Genomic DNA, 19,819 nt, shown 5'->3' with positions numbered 1-19,819 from the left:
GATTTTAAAAAGTAAGTTCAGTAGTCATATTTCAGTCAGGAATTCTGTTAGCTAGTGTACCTCTCATTGCTGTTTTAGCCACCAGCTTGGATTCTACACACAACTTCAATCAATATAAGCCTGCGTGAAGGGGGCATGATTCTTGAACTGAATGACAGCATCCTACTTTCACTGCATAGAGGGGTAAATATTTCCATAAAGTGAATCACAACAGCTGACTCATCACAGGAGATACTTAAACCTCTGACATTTTTGGAGCAGTTTTTTTTCAAGGACACTGCCTCATTTTGGTTTATGCAAAATATTTGGAATCTAAAGACATCATCTAAGTGCCAATCCTTAGGTTTGCTCTTTTTTTTTTTCTGCTCCTCAATTACCTGATTCTTACCACTTGCTCTCATAGAAAACTCAATATTTTTTGGCACTGGGTGCAGGTCTTGATCTGTTTCTCCTGCAGGACAGGGGTGCTTAAGGCTCAATTTTCTCACTGTGTGGTTTGTGACCTGAGGTAATATCATAATACATACCATGGAACTTTAGGAGAATAGTCTAATATTAAGGACGGGCCAATATCAATTAAACTAACTCTTCAATTTCTTCCCTGCAATGTACTCTGAATCCTTGGGGTAGTAGCTTGTTGCAGGTAGACTGCAGTTCCCTGCTGAGCTGTATAAATATTTAATTGGACCTTCACAATTAAGAAAAGAGTGAGGATCCAATATCCAGGTAAAATAAAAGACCATGTCCATCCAGAAAGTTACTAATATATTTTTGGCTTTTTGAAAAAAAAAGAAATATAAAAACTATGGAACATCAGGAACTAGGTATGTACATATATATATATTTTTTTGTATCTCTGTAAATAGAAATGACACATTAAAATGTCATCTTCATAGATTTCTTCTTCTAATTGCAAACAACAACATAGCAAAGTTTTAATTAACATAATTGATCAGTAAAGATGGACTTAGGGTACTTAATGTTCTTAGATCACAACTATAGACAATTTCAGGCATAATTTCAGCACACTCTTTATGAAGAAAAAGAAAAAGCAACCAAAAACCCCACAAGAAACCCAAATCAAAACACTAGCACCCCTCTCCCCAATCTACATTGACCATATACACTTTAGACACATTAATTTCCAAAAACCAACTTATCTCAGTAAGATTAATATAAATTTTTAACATAAGTCTATCTTTGATGTTAGTAACTTTTGTAGTTACTTATGATTAATGGTTTTCAATTACGTGAATTGTGTGATAAATATTTTACTGTGGCCTGTAAATGACATTTCTCAATGACACTGTGTGGTAAGAAAAACCCAGTATCTCTACAGTAGTCATCAGGGTAAAAGTAAGCATGAACAGCATGCTGATACATGAAGTTTTCTATTTCCATTTTATCTAAAACAGTTAATTAGGATAATGTATAACCTATGTGGATGACAGTGTATAATTAATGTCACACTCAGGACAACTAAAACACAGATTTATGAAATCCACTATTACAATATATCTGCATGGATTTCAACAAACTATATTTACGAGACTTTTGGAACTTCCAAGATATTTTGGAAGAAGTACTAAGTTTAAATTTTACTGTAGTTGTGTGGGTCTCTTTTACTGGATTTTCAAACATGATTAATCATTTTAAAGATAAGTTCACATAACTTCTAATTTTGTATTTTATTTTTTAAGACATTCATCAATCTTCAATGATATAAAAATAATTTGCATTATCATTTAGCATAGTTCGATGTTTATATGTCCATTTAAAACATCAATCATCTCTAGTTATTTCAAGCTTGAAATTAATTAAATCCCTACATTTTATAAATTAACATTATGTTTTATAGAGCCGTGAATCAGGACAAAAGTGGTAGTTTCTGCAGCAATAGGAAATCTTAGCATTTATATAGCTGGTGAGAGAGTGAATTTTTTTTCTGTAGCAAGAATTTAACTTTCATTTAATAAAAAATGTAATAAATCTAATAACTGAAAAGTTTCATTTCAGATTTCCATGAGAAAAAAACATTGGTGGGTGATTTTGTTTTAATAAGTATTGTGTTGAAAAATAGTTTTAACAGAAAATGGTAGTAGCAGATTAATGTATCTCTTCTGTGCTGTGTTTGATGAGAGATGAGAGTAGAGGGAATTATTTCTGTTCAACACATCATTGTGATAGTAGCCTTAAATATGTTTCTGCTTCTGTTAGCAGTAAAACGCAGCGTTACCGTATGTTTCCTCTCCATCACCACTATGCTACTGACATCAGCTGCAAACCTAGCAGCTCACACTGCCAGGGACTTTTTGTGGCTTCTGTAGCATGTATTTAAAGTAATAGAAGCATATGTTTGCCTATTCACTGTCCAGAATAAACATATTTTTAAACACTTGTTGCAAACTGTGACAAAGCACCATTTGTCTGCACACAGCAGTATGACGGGTCGTGTGCTGTGCATTAGGAAAAATGATCCTAATGTCTTTTAATCTTCCCTACCCAGTGTAGTTTTACTCAATAGGTACAGTGATTTACTCAATTATTAATCTATTAATCAAATTTAATATAGAAAAAGCATATTTGTTCATTTTATGTAAAAACTTACAATCAATACTACATCCAGGCTTCCTAGACTATTTTATATTTTCTGTAATGTGTAGATGTGTTTCTTACTCATGGCTGGGTTGTTTGCTTCTTCACTGTCCAGAATAAACATATTTTTCTCCTTTGACTTGTCAGGGCTGAAGTTCAAACACAAGCTAAACTTCCCATGGGCTCTTAGAGAGAAAACAAGTTTTTCAGTTAACAGTGTGCAATTCCAGGGAAAGATTCCTCTACTATAAAGCATTTGTTGCCCCTTAGACAGGTTATACTGAAAGAATTCCAAAGGAAAACTGATCATTTATAGCTGTATTTTATGTTCACATTTATCTTTAAAATTGGCAGATATATGTTCTTACTTTGGATATATTGAATTAATATTTTTTTGGCTGGCACATTTCACTTGTCTCAACAGGAGAATGGGCAAGGTGCTGCAGTGATGTCAAACAATAATTACTGCAGGGAGTCGTTGCTTCAGAGCAACCAAGGAGAAATACAGAGGTTATTTTGTCTAACACTTTTCTAAAGGAAATGTAGAAAGAAATTATTTTCATGTGCAGGCAGCAAGAATATTAAGAGCCAAATTAAAAATCTGTTCAAGTTGTCAGAGTTACTTACTGCATTATTCAGGTTTTCAACATTTTGCAGACCCATCCAGCCTACTGTTTGCAGTTACAAACTCCATTAGGAATATAATAAAGTTAAATAAAAAGTCCATTAATTTACCAAGTACACTATTTCTCAAGTTTATAATAAAGATAAGAGTGGGAAAAAATGTAGTATTAGGTTTTATGGTTGATATTTCTGGTTTTCTCCAATCAGACACCAACAGTGATGTTCCCTTTCTGCTTCGCTTTGGTACTTTTACATCAGTTATTCATTCAAAGACAGGCAGCAATCAAGGTGGTGAATTGTTCTTGCAACTCGATTAAATGAGTTAGCAAGAGCTCAAAATTTCGTGAGTAGTGATGTTTTTGTCATCTTCCTCCTTGTCTTGTTTCTTCAATTTCTCCAAAGTATTTTCCTTTCTTTTGGGGTAGCTTTTAGTTTACTTCTAATAATCTTTTGCCTCATCTTGTGTTGCAATATTGCTAGCTAGTTCATCTTGATTCACGATAAAAAAAATGTGCGTCAATATAATTTAGTTTGTTTTCATAAGGAGACTATGCACTGCCCTAATGAAATCAAAATATTTCCTCCTCTCCCTTTCAAAGAAAAAAATAAAGGTTATGTTTTAGAAGAAGTTTTATTTCCAAAAGAAGAAAAAGGACCTAAATGGGTGCCCAGGCAATCTATCTGTAATCTGGGCAAGGGCACTGGCTAAGATGCCTTTTACTCTAAAGTCTGACAAAGTTCAAACTCACAGGGATCTCCCTGGTCACCACAGATGGCTCATGCTCTATCTCCAGCCAGCTGATGATCTTCCCACTAATTTTAAAAGCTAACAGGCACAAGGATGTTTCCCTTTATCCTTTAGTGGGAGTGTTAAATGATGAAAAATTAGGGTATATAGGTAAAATACCAGGGTTAGGATTCCCAGATAGTTCCCACATTATATTTAGTTCCATGTTTAGCCGGCTTTTAGACTCAACCTCAGTGACAGCAGCATTTCTCTAGAGTGATTATTTAGATTTTTTTTTTCTCCTGTTCATAACATGTTATCATTGAATATTTGTAAGATGTCTTTATTACAGAGATGATTTTGCTATTCATGGACAACTGTTAGCATTGGGAGGCTTGGTGAGATTTTGCAATATGTTCAGGAAAAGGTACATTGGCAAGAATTCTAACTAACAATACTTGATGTAGACGTGATGTCTTATTAATTGGTACAAAAGGGGGTTTGATTCACAAATAATTAATCAAAGCATTTTTGATGGAAAATAGCTCCAAAATGAAGCTGCTCTCTCATTTTCTTTTCTTTTATTTCTTACTTATTATTATTACAATTAATGTCTAGACTTAAGAGTATCTTAAATATAATCTCATACTGGGTCCACCTAAGTGATTGCAGTCCAGTGGGCTTTGGTTCACAAAGGGACTTAATCACCTAAATTCCACTATGAATGGAATTGTTTGACTAACACAGCATTTCATGAAACTCTACCAACTTCAGCATCTTTACAAGTGGGTTTAGTTTCAGAAACTGAAGCTATCTAAAATTTAGATGCAGCTGTGAACCAGATGGAAGATGCAAGTTAAATCCTTCCTCAACCTCAAACATTTCTAAACTAGAGGGCAAAGTAATGTCAGTCACATGGGTTTTAAAAACAAAGATGTCTTTCACATGCCTAACATGCAGAACATACCTAAGTGGTGACCAGTAGGTTAGAAGGACTGGACTAACATCCATGCTAGATAAGATGTAACAGTTGCAATATTTTTAAAAATTTGTTGTTTCTTCTTAAGTACATCAACTATGAAAGTTGCTAGTTTCTAAATGAGGGCTGCTCTGTTCCTCATAGTGAATTTAAAATTTCATTAAAAATCATCAGAAGTCCTCAAAATTTAATATAAAAATGCAGTATTTCTCTCATTCCTATTTACTCATTATTTAATTGCTATTGCTTATTTGTTGCTTTTTCAATTTCATTGTATGCAGATAAAGTAGATTTGTTCTTGCTTATATGAGTGTGAATTTACTTTTCCTGCCTATTCTGTAAATCAGAGCAGTGCTTCCCCTTCTTTCCTTGATCAGAATTTTCTGGTTGTGAGAAAGTGGAAAGACTGGAGATGTACTCTTAAAAATGTTCTTTGACTTTTAATCAGTAATGAGTGGCTTTTTATTCTTAACTTCTTTTCCTTTATCTCCAAGAACAACCAAGAGGAACTATACCCTGAATCACCATTTTTTCTAAGGGAGGGAAATTGTGTCCTAATAGTTATTTGAAGTTTGTTTTAAAGGTTCAGTCCTACCAGTCTGAATCTGAGAATACTGAATAGCTAGCTAGGTCCAAGTAGTAAGATGTCTATTGCTCCTGGGAGCTAATGAGTTTGCCAGTTGGGTTGCTGCTGTGCAGATTTGCAGTCTTAAGCCAGACTAGTTTGGATCTGTATGGCTTGAACTGAAGCTCCTGATTGCTTCAGGACCAGTTCTGGCTTTTGATTGAGATCTGATTTTGGTGTAAAGTAGTGCCAACTTTGCAGTGGCATTTTTTCCTAACTGCTGGGCAATGCCAATTCAGGGAGAAAAGCCCAAAGAAACAGAATTATCGTTTCAACTGTGGTTCATCTGCACATGGCTGCAGTATGATAAGCACACTAGAGTTCAGAGCCAAGTTAAGCTTTATTCTTTAAAAGTCACTGGAGATCTACTAGACAAATTGTATTGAGGAATAGTCAAACATAACTGACAAGATCTAAATCTGTGATGAATGGAATGTTTGTAAAATATCATGGAAAATAAAGAGCTTGTAAATAATCCTAATGCCCTTACCCTTTGGGAAAACATTGTAATTTTTTTCAAGTAATAAGTAACAAGTAATATTTTTTTTCTTTATGTTTTATGTTTTCTTAGATTGCAATTTTTTTTTTAATTGGACTAAGTGGGTTTTATAGTGTTGATTGCTAATTAAAAGGTCTGGCTAACTTTGTCTTTCTTATTTAAGTAAACAGCATTTGCTTTTTATACTAACTTTATGAGACTTCTGTGAGCTTCGGTGTGGCTGATATAATGAGGATGTACGGCTGTTTAAACTCAGATCATAGATATCATGTGACAAAATAATTTTTCTATCAACACAATCTCAGGGAAGTTTATTTTGTTCTGCAAAATATTCAGCACAGCCCAAAAACCAAGGCAAAAGTCCAATGAATGAAGATGGGATCAATTCCAGCCTTTCATTTGTATTAAACAAAGAAATGGACATGTGCAAAGACAGATCTTAGATTAATCTTGTCTAAAACAAACATCCTTTGATAGATTAACATGGTCATTACAGGCTAATTTCCACCATGATTGGGCAATAGCATAATGCAATGACCTTCCTGAATTCCTGTTCCTGGGTTGCTTCTTGTTAAATTACAAAGGATTTTCACAGTCTTTTTTTGAGGCTTGCACTTGGCCTTATCTATTTTTGTGCTATCAGAAGGTGTTTAACTATGCATCACATTTGTATTTAATCCAAAAAGTTTAGTATGTTTATGTGTGTATAGTTATCTATCTATATACACAAAATCTGCTCTAAGGATTGAGTCCAAAGGTATTTAATCATCAGCCTCAGCCTTGTAACATTCAAAATTAAAATCAAATTAAGGTAATCAGTGTAACTAATTTAAAAGGATAAACCTGACAATTCCTTTTTTCATTAATTTTTTTATTTTTAAATATTCATGCTTAGCATCTACTGTCTCCATTTTTAGAGTTGAACAAAGGACATATAGGAAGAAATTCACTGAAAATTGGGTAAAGTTCACATCAGTCTGTAAGTGTGAAACTCTGTAGGTTGCTAAATTCTGCCTTCACATTTTGAGTAACCTCATCAGATATCCTGACAAGGCTTTTCTGTAATGAGTTTCTGTGACAAGTTTAATCCAATTGGCTTTGTTTGGACCTAATATCCACCCACAGATGCGTGCAAAACAAAAACAAAACCCAAAACTAAACCAACAAAAGCCAGCAGCCATGCACTTGATTAAGGAAATCTGTCTATGGTGCCCTTGCTCTCATAAGCAGAATTCAGCTACAAAGTTCTGTAGAAGAACTGAGTTTTATCTAAATCTCAGTCTTGGGACAGACTCTCTTCATCTCAGAAAAATGCCAGTGGTTTAACTAGTGCTACTACTGTAGACTAGAAAGGTTAGGAATATTCTCTACTCCCGCTGTTAATACTGTGAACACTGCAGCAATGTCTTCCATGTAAACAAATGGATGAATGACACTCTGATAAAGGCATTTACTCTTTTATTCATGCAAAGTAACTAGATAAAAAAACAACAGAGAGGCAGTGACAGTCAGTGACTGCCATCTGCTCTCCTAGCTCACTCTGTCTGTGGGAGAAGTTGGGAAAACTTTTTCTAGTATAGGAGTGCAGGTAAATCACAGAGAGAAGCAGACATGTCTCCTGCTTATGTCCTGCCACTGTTCTTGTAACTCCTTATGCATTTTATATTTGATATTTAAAAGATATATTTGTCCCTCTGCAATAACCCTAGAAGAAACAGAACAGATGTCTCTCCTCTCCTCTCCTCTCCTCTCCTCTCCTCTCCTCTCCTCTCCTCTCCTCTCCTCTCCTCTCCTCTCCTCTCCTCTCCTCTCCTCTCCTCTCCTCTCCTCTCCTCTCCTCTCCTCTCCTCTCCTCTCCTCTCCTCTCCTCTCCTCTCCTCTCCTCTCCTCTCCTCTCCTCTCCTCTCCTCTCCTCTCCTCTCTCCTCTCCTCTCCTCTCCTCTCCTCTCCTCTCCTCTCCTCTCCTCTCCTCTCCTCTCCTCTCCTCATTGCAACATTTGTTGCAGCTGAGCTCTGGCTCCTAGCTCACGGTTGTGGTTCCGACTAGTTGAATTCTGCTTAAAAAAGAGATGTTTTGCATTGCAAATTATGAGGACTTTTGTGGCTTGAACTCTTAAGTTATTCTCCATTTATCACTCAGAGACAGCTTTGGCAGAACTGGGTTGTTGGCTTGTGCTGTAAATGGTAGAATTAAAAGTTCTAAGGCTGCTAAAATCCTCTTCCAAGCCCAGGCATTAATAATATGACTCCTGTAAACTGGGGTTGCTGTTTCTGTGCCACAGGAAAGAAACAGCAAAGAAACCAGCTACTCAAGTACTCAGTTATTCTGTCAATGTATTCCAGATATCTGGGCACCTCTTCTCACTCCCTCTACTTTTTTGTCTTTCCAGTTCTGATACCATGAGCTTGGTTTTACTCTGGAGGAAGGACTATGTGCTACTACAGATATGCTGAAAAACCCTAAATGTCCCCTTTTCACACCTAAAACAACAGAAATATTGAGCCAAAACACAAGAGACTCATGAGTTTTCTAGGTGCACTTCATACAATGCCAACCTGATATGGAAAAAATCTGAATCTCTTATCTTTCTTTTATATTTTGGTGACCCTGATTGTTTTCTCTTGTTTCAGACTTTATTTAAAAGGTCACAGTGGAACTGCTGGAAAACAGAGTAGTCTGATCTTGCATGGTGCTGAATTCAGTACAAAAGATGCTGATAATGACAACTGCATGTGTAAATGTGCTCTCATGTTGACTGGAGGTGAGTACAACTGACTCTGAAAATATGGTGCATTAATAGGAATCTACTGTGTTTTCGTAAAGCAACCATGGATGAAGGTGTATCATGGATGCATAAATCCTGAGTGAAAACTTCTTTTATTATTATTACTGCTACTTTTTTTGTATACATATATTGCCATAATGCCAATACCTCTAGATTCCTATCAGCCGACAAAGGATTTTTCAGAGATGCAGTCAGTATACTTCTGCACTGAAGCTGTTGCAACAATGTCAAAGAGGAAAGTATAAGTTAGTGTAATAGTTAGTTCTGTTTAGGCAAGAAAGGCAAAATAAAAAAGAAAAAGATACAAGATTTAAAAGGTAGAAAGAAGTTTGCCAGACATTGCGTAAAATCTGACATAAAGAAATTTGTCAGTCATGCATAAAGACACTAAAGAACTAATTCACTCTCATGTGAAAGACTAGTTTAAATCTGGAAGGTTTAAGCTGATGTCCTTTGTGAGCTTAGTCAAACTACAGAAGGAAAGAAAGAAAGAAAGAAAGAAAGAAAGAAAGAAAGAAAGAAAGAAAGAAAGAAAGAAAGAAAGAAAGAAAGAAAGAAAGAAAGAAAGAAAGAAAGAAAGAAAGAAAGAAAGAAAGAAAGAAAGAAAGAAAGAAAGAAAGAAAGAAAGAAAGAAAGAAAGAAAGAAAGAGAGAAAGAGAGAAAGAAAGAAAGAAAGAAAGAGAGAAAGAAAGAGAGAAAGAGAGAAGAGAGAGAAAGAGAAGAGAGAAAGAGAGAAAGAGAGAAAGAAGAAAGAAAAAGAAAGAAAGAGAGAAAGAAAAAGAAAGAAAAGAAAGAAAGAGAGAGAGAAAGAAAGAAAAAGAAAGACTCAAAAAGAAAGATAGAAAAAGAAAGAAAGAAAGAAAGAAAGAAAGGAAGGAAGGAGAGAAAGAAAGGAAGGAAGAAGAGAAAGAAAGAGAGAAACAGAAAGAAAGAAAAGGAAAAGAAAGAAAGAAAGAAAGAAAGAAAAAGAGAGAAAGAAAGAAAGAAAGAAAGAAAGAAAGAAAGAAAGAAAGAAAGAAAGAAAGAAAGAAAGAAAGAAAGAAAGAAGAAAGAAAGAAAGAAAGAAAGAAAGAAAGAAAGAAAGAAAGAAAGAAAGAAAGAAAGAAGAAAGAAAGAAAGAAAGAAAGAAAGAAAGAAAGAAAGAAAGAAAGAAAGAAAGAAAGAAAGAAAGAAAGAAAGAAAGAAAGAAAGAAAGAAAGAAAGAAAGAAAAAGAAAGAAAGAAAGAAAGAAAGAAAGAAAGAAAGAAAAAGAAAGAAAGAAAAAGAAAGAAAGAAAGAAAGAAAAGTTGAGGTGGGGAAGACAAGTTACGCTGGACAGTTTAAAGTCCAAAGTCAATCTGACTGCCAGCAAGTATAGTGTACACTGTATAGTATATAGTACATGATTGGTACTTTTTCCCTCCAGCACAGAGAATGAATATCTGATATTATCTCTCCATTCAGACTCCTAATGCTCCTAAGAGTGAGAATTTTCTCTGACAAATGATAATTATTCGTAGTCCCTATGTGGTCTGGCTCATTTTTATCTCTAGAATACCACATTATTGCAGAAAGCTTAAATTGGGATTCTTTGGTTTACAGACTCTATGACCAAGAAAAGCCCTTTCTCATCTTCACATCTGATCTTGTTTGGAGACTCTCTCAGTGATTTCTAACTTTCCTGGAAAAAAAATCCTGTAGCATGTAAATTTTTAAGTATTTTGGATCAGACTGTTAAACCTGTATTATTTGTGGTTGCTGGCACTCTGAATTGAGCTCAGGCCACATCCAGGCACATATGAGCCTCTAAAGCAATCATCTGCTGACAGAAGATGGTTTCCCATCACTGAGAATTTATATCACATGCACAACCCACCTCCTCATTCTCTTTTGCCAGTTAGAAGTGACCCAGTTGGAAAAACCTTTAAGGAGCCAATTATTCAAGCTCCTCTAACTTCCTCTAGGGATATCATATTAGAAGTTGTCATGGGAAGCTTCTTCCAGTGGACAGGTGATAAGACACTACCTTTTCATTTCTATAAAAAATAAAAGCTAACCAGAGAGATTTGGAGACAGATAGTGGATAAGAAGTCAGTAGTTTATTTTAATTAAAGCTGCTGCCCTTTCCCTTTGGAGAACATGCTAAATTAAAATGTGTTACTTCCAGGGCAGGCCAGAGTCTAGTGAGAAGCTCCTGAGTATGAGTTGTGTCTGTGCTGAAGTGCAGACTCATTCATGTGTCTGAGCTGCCTGGAAACACCCCTACTCCCAGGCAGCTCCTTCTGGGAGCTGAGGCTTTGTTTATTTTCCTGCTCTGAGTTCTGTGACAGGTCAGTGCCCTGCCAAGGTCAGTCTGCTGTTGAACAACCATTCCACAAGGCTCACATCTATTGCTGCAGCATTCCTGTAAATCAACAGCATAGCCACTTATTGGAATTTACTGGTACCAAATTAAATGAACAGGGAGAAAGGGGGTGAAATACCAAAGGCTGAGGAAACCACAAGTTTAGCAAATCACCACACAGTAAAAGGAGATTCAATTAGCCTTTGGAGATAGATGAATCTACTCTTTTGGACTAGACTCTGAGTACTGCTCCTTTGGAGACAGGTTGTACAGCACTGTAATTTGTAGTTCCTCAAGAAAGACTTTAATCATGCTAGAGTTCTCCTCAAACAGTCTGATATGATTTTCTCCCTGAAACAACTTTCTCATTCTTGAGAAATATCAGAATTTAATTAAATCCCAAAATATCTTTTTAGGGAGTATATTTCAGTTTTCTACCAGACAAAGACTAATTTAGAAAAGTAGCAATAATAACAGGTTTTGGAAAACCACTCTTTTTTTTCCCCCAAAAAGATATCAGAATGTTGGTTTTGGCAACATCACAGAGAGCTCTTTAATGATGAATGGTATGAAATTTGCAGGCAAGTTTCTAGCTATCTTGACAGTTTGGGTGAGTCTGTTATCTCTATGAGGTGAAATGAATATATTTATGTCAGGAATAAAGGCTGAGATAAGCCAAAACTCAAGACTGTGATATGGTTATAATCAAGGCTGAAAATAAAAATGTAAGGAAAACACACATTTCTCTCTGTGATCTTGCTAGTTGTCAGTTTTATTTGGTCTATATCATAACTATTATTCTCTTCTCCTATATCTCATCCTTCTTCCCTAGAATGAGAAATTAAATACTGGGAGAATAATAGAGAAGCACCAACAGTGTATTGTGTGTGTGTCTTTCTTGTTTTTTAAAGATCCATGCTATGCTACTTGACTCTATCTTTACATGGATTTTAGGGAATGCCTTCAAAATTATGTGCATGAGCTGGATTCTTAACCCCTCAAACTGTCATCATATTTAAATGTTTTAGCTGCTTTTTTGTGACTTGGAAAATTTAATCTAACCATGTTTGTTTTACTTTAAAGGAAGACAAATCATTCATTCAAATAAGATCTTAATTTTTTTTTCAATATCTCAGGCCAGTAAACTGAAAAAAAAGGGTTATATATATGTATATCCCCATATTATTTCAAGCCTTATTCTAAAGACTGACACAATGAGTTACATACACAGTTTTTTTTGCAAGAAACAGCACTAAAAATGCAAAAACTTGTCACAAGAATAAGCCTATGACTAGAAGTTCAAAATGCTTGGATTTGCAATACAGGCCTTAGCATTTGACATCTCTGGATCAGATTCCTGGGCCAAATTCCCATCTGTTCTGCCAGATACCACCTGGCAGCTGAGCCCCAAATTGTTTGTGAAGTTGTTTTCAGTCACTGGAAAGTGACTTATGGTATCTTGGCTCACCAAGAAAGAGTTTTAAGGTGATTTTCTCTGTCTGGAATTGGCTGCAGTCTGAGGTGTTCACAAAGACATTTACCTTGCTTCAAGTGAGAAATGAGAATATTGCTAAAATTTTGATCCCTAAAATAATTTGACAAAGACGGGGAGACTTTCTAGATGTTTTGCCAGGTTTGAAGCAGCATAGATGACTGAAATAAATTGTTTGTTTTATTTTACTGGAAGCAGAGGTCCATCCAGCTGGAGTCTCCTGTCTCTGACAACACTCAATACAGGCATAAGCACAATGCAAATAAATTATACCTCCCTTGAGTATTTTCTCAGTATCTTTTGAATCTCAGGAGCTTCCTGAGTCAGAGAAATACATATTTAGTAAACACATATTTATTGAGCCTCAATAGATTTCTCATCTATTAAGTTAGAGGCTGCTCAATGACTCCAAAACCATGTTGCATTCACTACCTGTTGTTTCACTGCTTTTTTCTCCAAGTGGTGAATTTTATGAATCTCTGGCAAGAAGGGTATGGGAGATTCATGTCATGACTTGGAGGGAAGTTTTTGGCTAAATATAGAAATCTGTCCATACACTCCAATCAAAAAAGCCACAGTTTTTCTTATATTCTCCTTGAAACAAAATATTTGAAAGAGACAATGGCAGGACACTTAAGATTATCTAACCTGAACTCCTAGATATGCACCTAATTAGATAAAGCACATTTTAAAAATTTTTTATTAATATTCCTGCTTTCATAAAGAAATTGTTCAGAAAGCACCATTAATGAAGTACCATTTATATTGCCAAATATTTTTATGAAAAAAAAATACAATCAAATGGTTAGAATATTATTTGGGTTTTTTGCTTGAAATATTCAAATATTTAACTATACATATGATCATGCATAACTTTCAACAAAAATATTTATGGCATGTTTATCAGGGTTAAATATAGGCAACTGTAATACAGTGTTAGGAGATCTTCAGGAAGTGACTAACTTTTGATATATTAGAACATAGTCACCAGTCTGCAAGTTTCATGTTATTTTTACCTCATAAAAAGGTCCTTATAAAAGGGATTGCATTATCCAGTGGATATGAAAAGCTGATGCCTTTTCTTCTTATATCCTAACAGCTAAAATCTAATTTAATCTTCAGATTGTCAAGTGGTAGTCTGATCAATCCAATACTCTAAGGAATAAAAGAACATAGAAATTGCTTCCAGAGGTCATTTAGACCCTTTCCAAGACAGATTCTTCTCTATCTGTTTGTTTCTGTCTTTCTATTCATTTTCAAGACTCCTATTGATTTAAAGATTTCTATTCTCATGTTAAAATCTGTCACTGAGTTTGTCTACATTTAATATAAGAAAGCTATGCATGTTGACTAACTAATTCTATGACAATTTAAATGTGTTCCATCCTGTCATAACCTCTACCATTAGAAAGAAGAGACACCATTCCTTTCCATTTCTTTGAAAGGTTTTTAGTTAATTTTAAATTGTTGACAATTTGTCTTTCAAATTCTGACTAAACAATCCTAAGTCTTTCCTGTTACATTCACTCTTTTGGACTCTTTTCCATGGCTCCACTGAGAGATTGAGTTGTCATCCGAAACTTCATCCAGAGAAATTACCAATGAAAAATCAAGCAGATCCTAAGCATTGCCATCTAACTGCTTTAAACTACAGAATGTCAGAAACATTGAAGTCTTTCCTAAAATAAATTTCTATTTCTTTTGAACATTGAATTGAATATTTTAATATTTTTGGATTCAAAATTTTTCTTATTGGCTTTATTGCCAAATGCACTAAATTTTATGGACAAACCCAGAGGGCTAGAAATAAATATTGGCTTTCCATAGAATCCATTTATTCTGTAAATCCATTCAAATGTCCTATTAAGACATACTTTGAATCTTATTGAATGGCCTGCACTGATCCTGATGCATTTGGAGACATTCAGAGTCCTCAGGAGGGAGAGCTGAGGTGTAAGAGGAAAGAATCTGCCATCAAACGTGCAGTGTTTTGACAACTATTATTTTAGAATGTAAAAGTCAACTAAGAACCTCCCATCAAACCTAAGCAATAATTGCAGTTCCCAGTGAGCACCAGCCTTACAGTGCACTCATGAATTGATGAGCATTAGGTCACTAAAAAAGAATTTTACAAGCATACATGCTTAATTGCAGTTTATACAAGCCAAAAAAGCAAATCGGTTAGCTTTGGCATACAAAAGGCCTTTTTAATATTGCTTTTGACAAAGAAGATTCTATCGTGCAAAAATTATACTTGTCACTTCAGAAAACCATTATAAAAGATGCTTGTGGTTTTTTTCTTTTAGTATTGTTACTCATTTGAGCAAAGCCCCTTTATTAGGTATTTTTGCAAGAATTTGTGGAAATTATTTCAATATACATTAATATTCAGTCAAAGATATACTACAGTATAGATCTAGTGTAGTTTGGAGCTCAGCTATCTGAGTTAGGTAGTTTAGGCATAAAAAATATATTTATTAATGAAAATAGCTGACATGAAATTTAATAATTTCCCTTTGGTTATAGTAACATGAATTAAAGACCAAAGAACAACCATATGCAGTATGTGAACCTACTTTAACTGTTCCAGAAGAACTGCCATCTACAGTGAGGATTCATTTCTATTTGTATAGATGAACTTTCAAACAACTTATCTATGCATTATTTAATTTATATTTTGCCGGGAAAATATATTTTATGACCTAGGGATTTTTCTTACAAACAGAGATGGTAGTGCTGCTTGTACTATACAAGATATTAGGGGTGGGCTAACTTAAAAATTTGAATTTGCCTTCAGTTCAAATATGTAATTAGTGACTCAATGATCACAGCAGCTCGAAGAAACTAGCTCTCTTTCTGAATAAAAACTCTCTTAAGCTTCTCATAAAAACCTTCTTTTTGCCACTTCACTTTAAATTCTTGCTTATATTGTTATTTCTCACAATGCTCACTCTTCATCATTTTCATGCCTGATTCAAACATCCCATGGAAATTGTTGCCAAAAGTTATCTCCAAAGTTAAAGTCTTACTGCGGTTCAAAGATGACTTTATAATTATTTGGGAAAGCCATTACCTTGCAGAGAAATATAAACAAGATCATTCATAAAAAAATCCTGGCTGCTGAGGGTCTTTCCTTAGGTCAGGCTGTCTCACAGCTCTGGAGCTGTTTAATTTGGTGTTTTCTGCAATGGCAGTGCTGCAGGTATATCTTTCAGAAACCTCTGGTTTATGTTCCCTCATTTCCTCATAGCTACCAGGAAAGTCACTGCTTGCATTCTTCTTTCCCTCAACATACAAAGCATCTGTAAAAACTTTTCCTTTGCATCCATTCAAAGATGTGAGTTTTGGTGTTGAGACATGCAGTAGGAAGCCTTGTGATAATCTGAGGCCCAAAGGGGAGTGAAGGCCTTTCAGAGGACTGCGGGGGAGCATGGAGAGAAATAACTATATGGAGGGGAAAAAAGCCACTATGAATCAAAACAAAACTCAAATTTCAAAAAAAAAAAAAAAAAAAAGACAGTGAGAAAGTAAACCCAAAGTTTTACTGCAATATTAGGAAACATCTTTAAAACATTCATCCATTCATTCTCACTGACAAGAACAGTACAATAGGAAAAAAGTTAAGATCATTAAAACACATTTTGAAAGAAGTGCTTATTTAGAAATCTATGATGAGAGGTTGGAGCAAGTCCTCACAAATGTTTTATAAAATTATGTGTTTCTTTGGCTTATTCCAATTTTTACATTGATTTTGTATGGCATCACTGAAAACCTTTACCCCAAAAAAGAGCATTTATGCATCTATTCCTTTAATATGAAATGGTAACTAGGTCAGCTTGCCATGTCTTCATCCCAACACCATAAACAGAACCCAGCTGCATCTGAGTTCCAGCTTTGAAAAATGAGGATTAGGATTTCTCTGTTTAACTTCGTCTTAAATTTCTACAAGATTATACTCTGGTTACAGTAAAACATCAGCTGTACAGCTTTCCCTTTCTTTGGTTATTGCCCCCTTAGGCATCACATTGAAATCAAAGGAAGGACAGCTGTACCAAAATAGAAAATTGTCAGAATTCATCTGGCATAAATTCATCCCTCAAGATTTCATTATGAAGTGTTACATAAAAAAAAAAAAAAAAAAACCAAAAAAAAACCACTAAGTACTTTCCAAAATCTTAAGAATTGCAAGACTAGAAGCATAAAATATGTGGATCTGAATACAAAGAACAGAGTAAGCACTGGTTCTGAGGGCTAAACACAATCAGTATCATATTGGTGGTAGTAGTAAACCGTAGATTAAAATACTTTCATATAATGCATTCATTATAGGTAGATAAAAGTCTAACCACTAAATATGATGGAATTGGAGGATTCACTGAGACATTGAACACTGTCTAAAAGGAGTTTGTCACAGTTTAATTCCTTTTCCAGAAGTCAAAGTAGAAAACACACAGAAAATTTTAAATTCTGCATTCTAGTCCACAGTGACACCTGCAGAATTCAGTATGCACTCACTGGATGATCAGTTTGCCATTACCAGTATTACTAGAAAATGCTTCACAAGGGGTCCTGGGAAGATTGCAATGCTGAGGTGTGCAGGCTGAAATACCTTTTTCGAAAATTAAAGTAGCTTTTAACTAACAAAAGCAAAAGATGACTACCTGATCTTTATGATCTTATTTGCCTCATGACACAAATGTTCAATACAACCATATGCCATGGAAAGATGCATAAAAACTGTGCTAAAGATTTACAAAATTATAGGTCTCACTATGAAAAAAGTCCCAACAGAAATCTTTCTGACAAATAGAACTCCTAGCCACAGATGTTAATACATTTTGATATTGGGGATAATATGCTTTTTGCAGTCTGGGAATTCATTCTGCCTTTCTCAGTCTGAACTAAGCATCTCTCTCTTACTATACATAGATACTCTGCAAGGTGTTGGAGAGAAAATTCTATTCCCATCAAGGTATCCAGCAAAATTCCCACTACTTTCAGAAGAATCAGCATGTCATCTAGTTTATATTTGTCAGTTTGTGTTCTGTAGTCTGGTGTTGCCAAGTTTCATGTTATTTGGAATTTTTCTTAAAACTCTAGGTCTCATGGCAATCTAAAATTCACCTTAAGAAGAAAAGATCTTGGCAACATAAACAAGAGAGTTCACTGATTAGTTTCATCTTAAAGCAAGAATATAATATAGGGCAATGCAGCACCACAATTCTCATCATTCAGTTGCTAACAACATCTATTCTGGAAACAAAAGTAACTGAGCAGAGAACAATCACAGTTAAAGCAGTAGAAAAAGGTTGGTAAATAAAATCAAATCATGCTTATACTCAAAATAACAAGTGGAATTATTCAAAATACTTTTGAATTGTGGTCTTTTTCTGTGGTTTAAATTAAAAATACAATACTGTCCAAATATGAAAACCACTTCATTTGTCTTTCATGTTCTTGCATTTACTCCACATACTGCATATAAAACTAAAACGCGTTGGGATGTAATTACTTTTGCAATTCTGTAAATACACGTGCGTGTTCTCCAGCACTGCTGACTATAGAATAGCACAAAAGAGCAAAAAAGGAAAATATGAAGATACTACACCCGCACTATTAATGAGCTATTTTCTAGAATTTCCTAATCAGCTAAACCTAATACAACAAAGTAAAATATTTAGTGCACTTGCGGTTTAATATTTTGTCTTACCGGTTTCAGGGTGGTGGTTTGATGCCTGTGGCCCCTCCAATCTCAATGGAATGTTCTACACAGCTGGACAAAACCACGGGAAGCTCAATGGCATCAAATGGCATTACTTCAAAGGCCCCAGCTACTCCTTGCACTCCACCACTATGATGATTCGGCCTTTGGACTTCTGAAGGAGTTCTGCAGTGGATCCAGAGGCCAGGCTGGCACCGCCCTCAGCAGCAGCATTGTCACAGTCTGAAGGTAAAAGGCGAAGGGCTTCTCGAAAGCAGCGTGTAGGGATGATGCAAAGTCGCTTCGCTGTCACTCCATAACCTGCAAACACTTCCCAACAGTCGCTCCATATTTTGATTACTGCGGGGAGCTTGGTTTAGAAGAAGGTGGCTGAAATGATTTCCCAAAAAAACTGGATTTGGCTATTCTGCACAAACTTGGTGCTTGCCAGTGGATGTCTTTTTTTTTTTTTTTTTTTAAATTCAGCAACAGGATCAGAATTTGAAAAACTGGAACATATCAACCATGGCCTATTGAGTAGAATGTTATTCAGCAGTGAAATGCCAACATTATACCCATGAAAATAGATTACAGAGACACTTTTATTAAAACTTGTCTTAAAGCATCCAAGGTGACCACTCCAAATATTGTTTTTCTTAATGAACTGAAATTGAATAGTGGATGGATTTATGTGAATCCCAGAGTCAAATTATTTGTGCAAATAAAATTTTTCATTAAATACTTTAAGAACAGGTTTCTAATAAACTGAGTCAAACATATGAATAATGATAAGGATAATAAGCATAAATTCCTCAGTTGCTCTGTAGAGGTAAATCAGGTAATTGGCATAATCCCTGAGCTGGGATTTATAGTGTGATAACAAAAGTAGCTGTGTTTTTAGGTTTTTCCTTTCTTTCATTAAAAGCAGTCTGAATGTCATGTAGAATAATTAATGGAAGGTTTAAAGAATGTGAAATATTATCCAAGAGAAAATATAGGATTTTGCATGGAATTTTTCCATCAAAAGAACATAGGAAGGCAAACTGTTAGGGTATAAAAAATTACATAAATGCATAGCTTAAGGCAGTGGATTAATTTTGCAGTATCTTTGCATGTGCACAATTTATCCAATTATTTTATTTTTCTATTACATTTTTATGAATATCAGAAGCATGCCAGTTCTACACAGTGCTTAAGCTACAACTATAAAAAATAGTCATCAGAACTGTATAAAAAATAAAGAATTGTGAACTTGTAAATATCATATATTTCCTGCAACAGTCATTTATTTTGTACAGGCAACCCTGAACTCTTGCAAAGGGTGAAAAACCTCAAAGGATATAAATATTGAAGAACTTTAGATGACTGCTTACAGGTTGCTAACAAGTAATTTTGTTCTACTAAAATGCTGCAGAAGTGTAGGACTATTGGAAAAGATAAAAGTCTAATAACAAGCAATAAAGTAATG

The 19,819-nt window shown here is 34.9% G+C and overlaps 1 protein-coding gene across 1 annotated transcript in view; it reads left to right on the top strand.

Annotated features, from left to right (window-relative positions):
* Positions 1-18,779, top strand: part of ANGPT1 (angiopoietin 1) — a 150,671-nt gene extending 131,892 nt beyond the window's left edge. The window contains exons 8-9 of the mRNA XM_053947911.1: positions 8,681-8,811; positions 18,370-18,779. Coding sequence (XP_053803886.1) covers positions 8,681-8,811; positions 18,370-18,530 — 292 coding nt within the window. The 3' untranslated portion in view covers positions 18,531-18,779. The remainder of the gene's footprint in view (positions 1-8,680; positions 8,812-18,369) is intronic.
* The last annotated feature ends 1,040 nt before the right edge of the window (positions 18,780-19,819 follow it).

The sequence above is a fragment of the Vidua chalybeata genome, chromosome 1, assembly GCF_026979565.1.
Source record: "Vidua chalybeata isolate OUT-0048 chromosome 1, bVidCha1 merged haplotype, whole genome shotgun sequence".
NCBI classification, from domain to species: Eukaryota; Metazoa; Chordata; class Aves; order Passeriformes; family Viduidae; genus Vidua; species Vidua chalybeata.
Note: the sequence above shows the minus strand (reverse complement) of the source record. Positions and strands in the feature narration are given on the sequence as shown.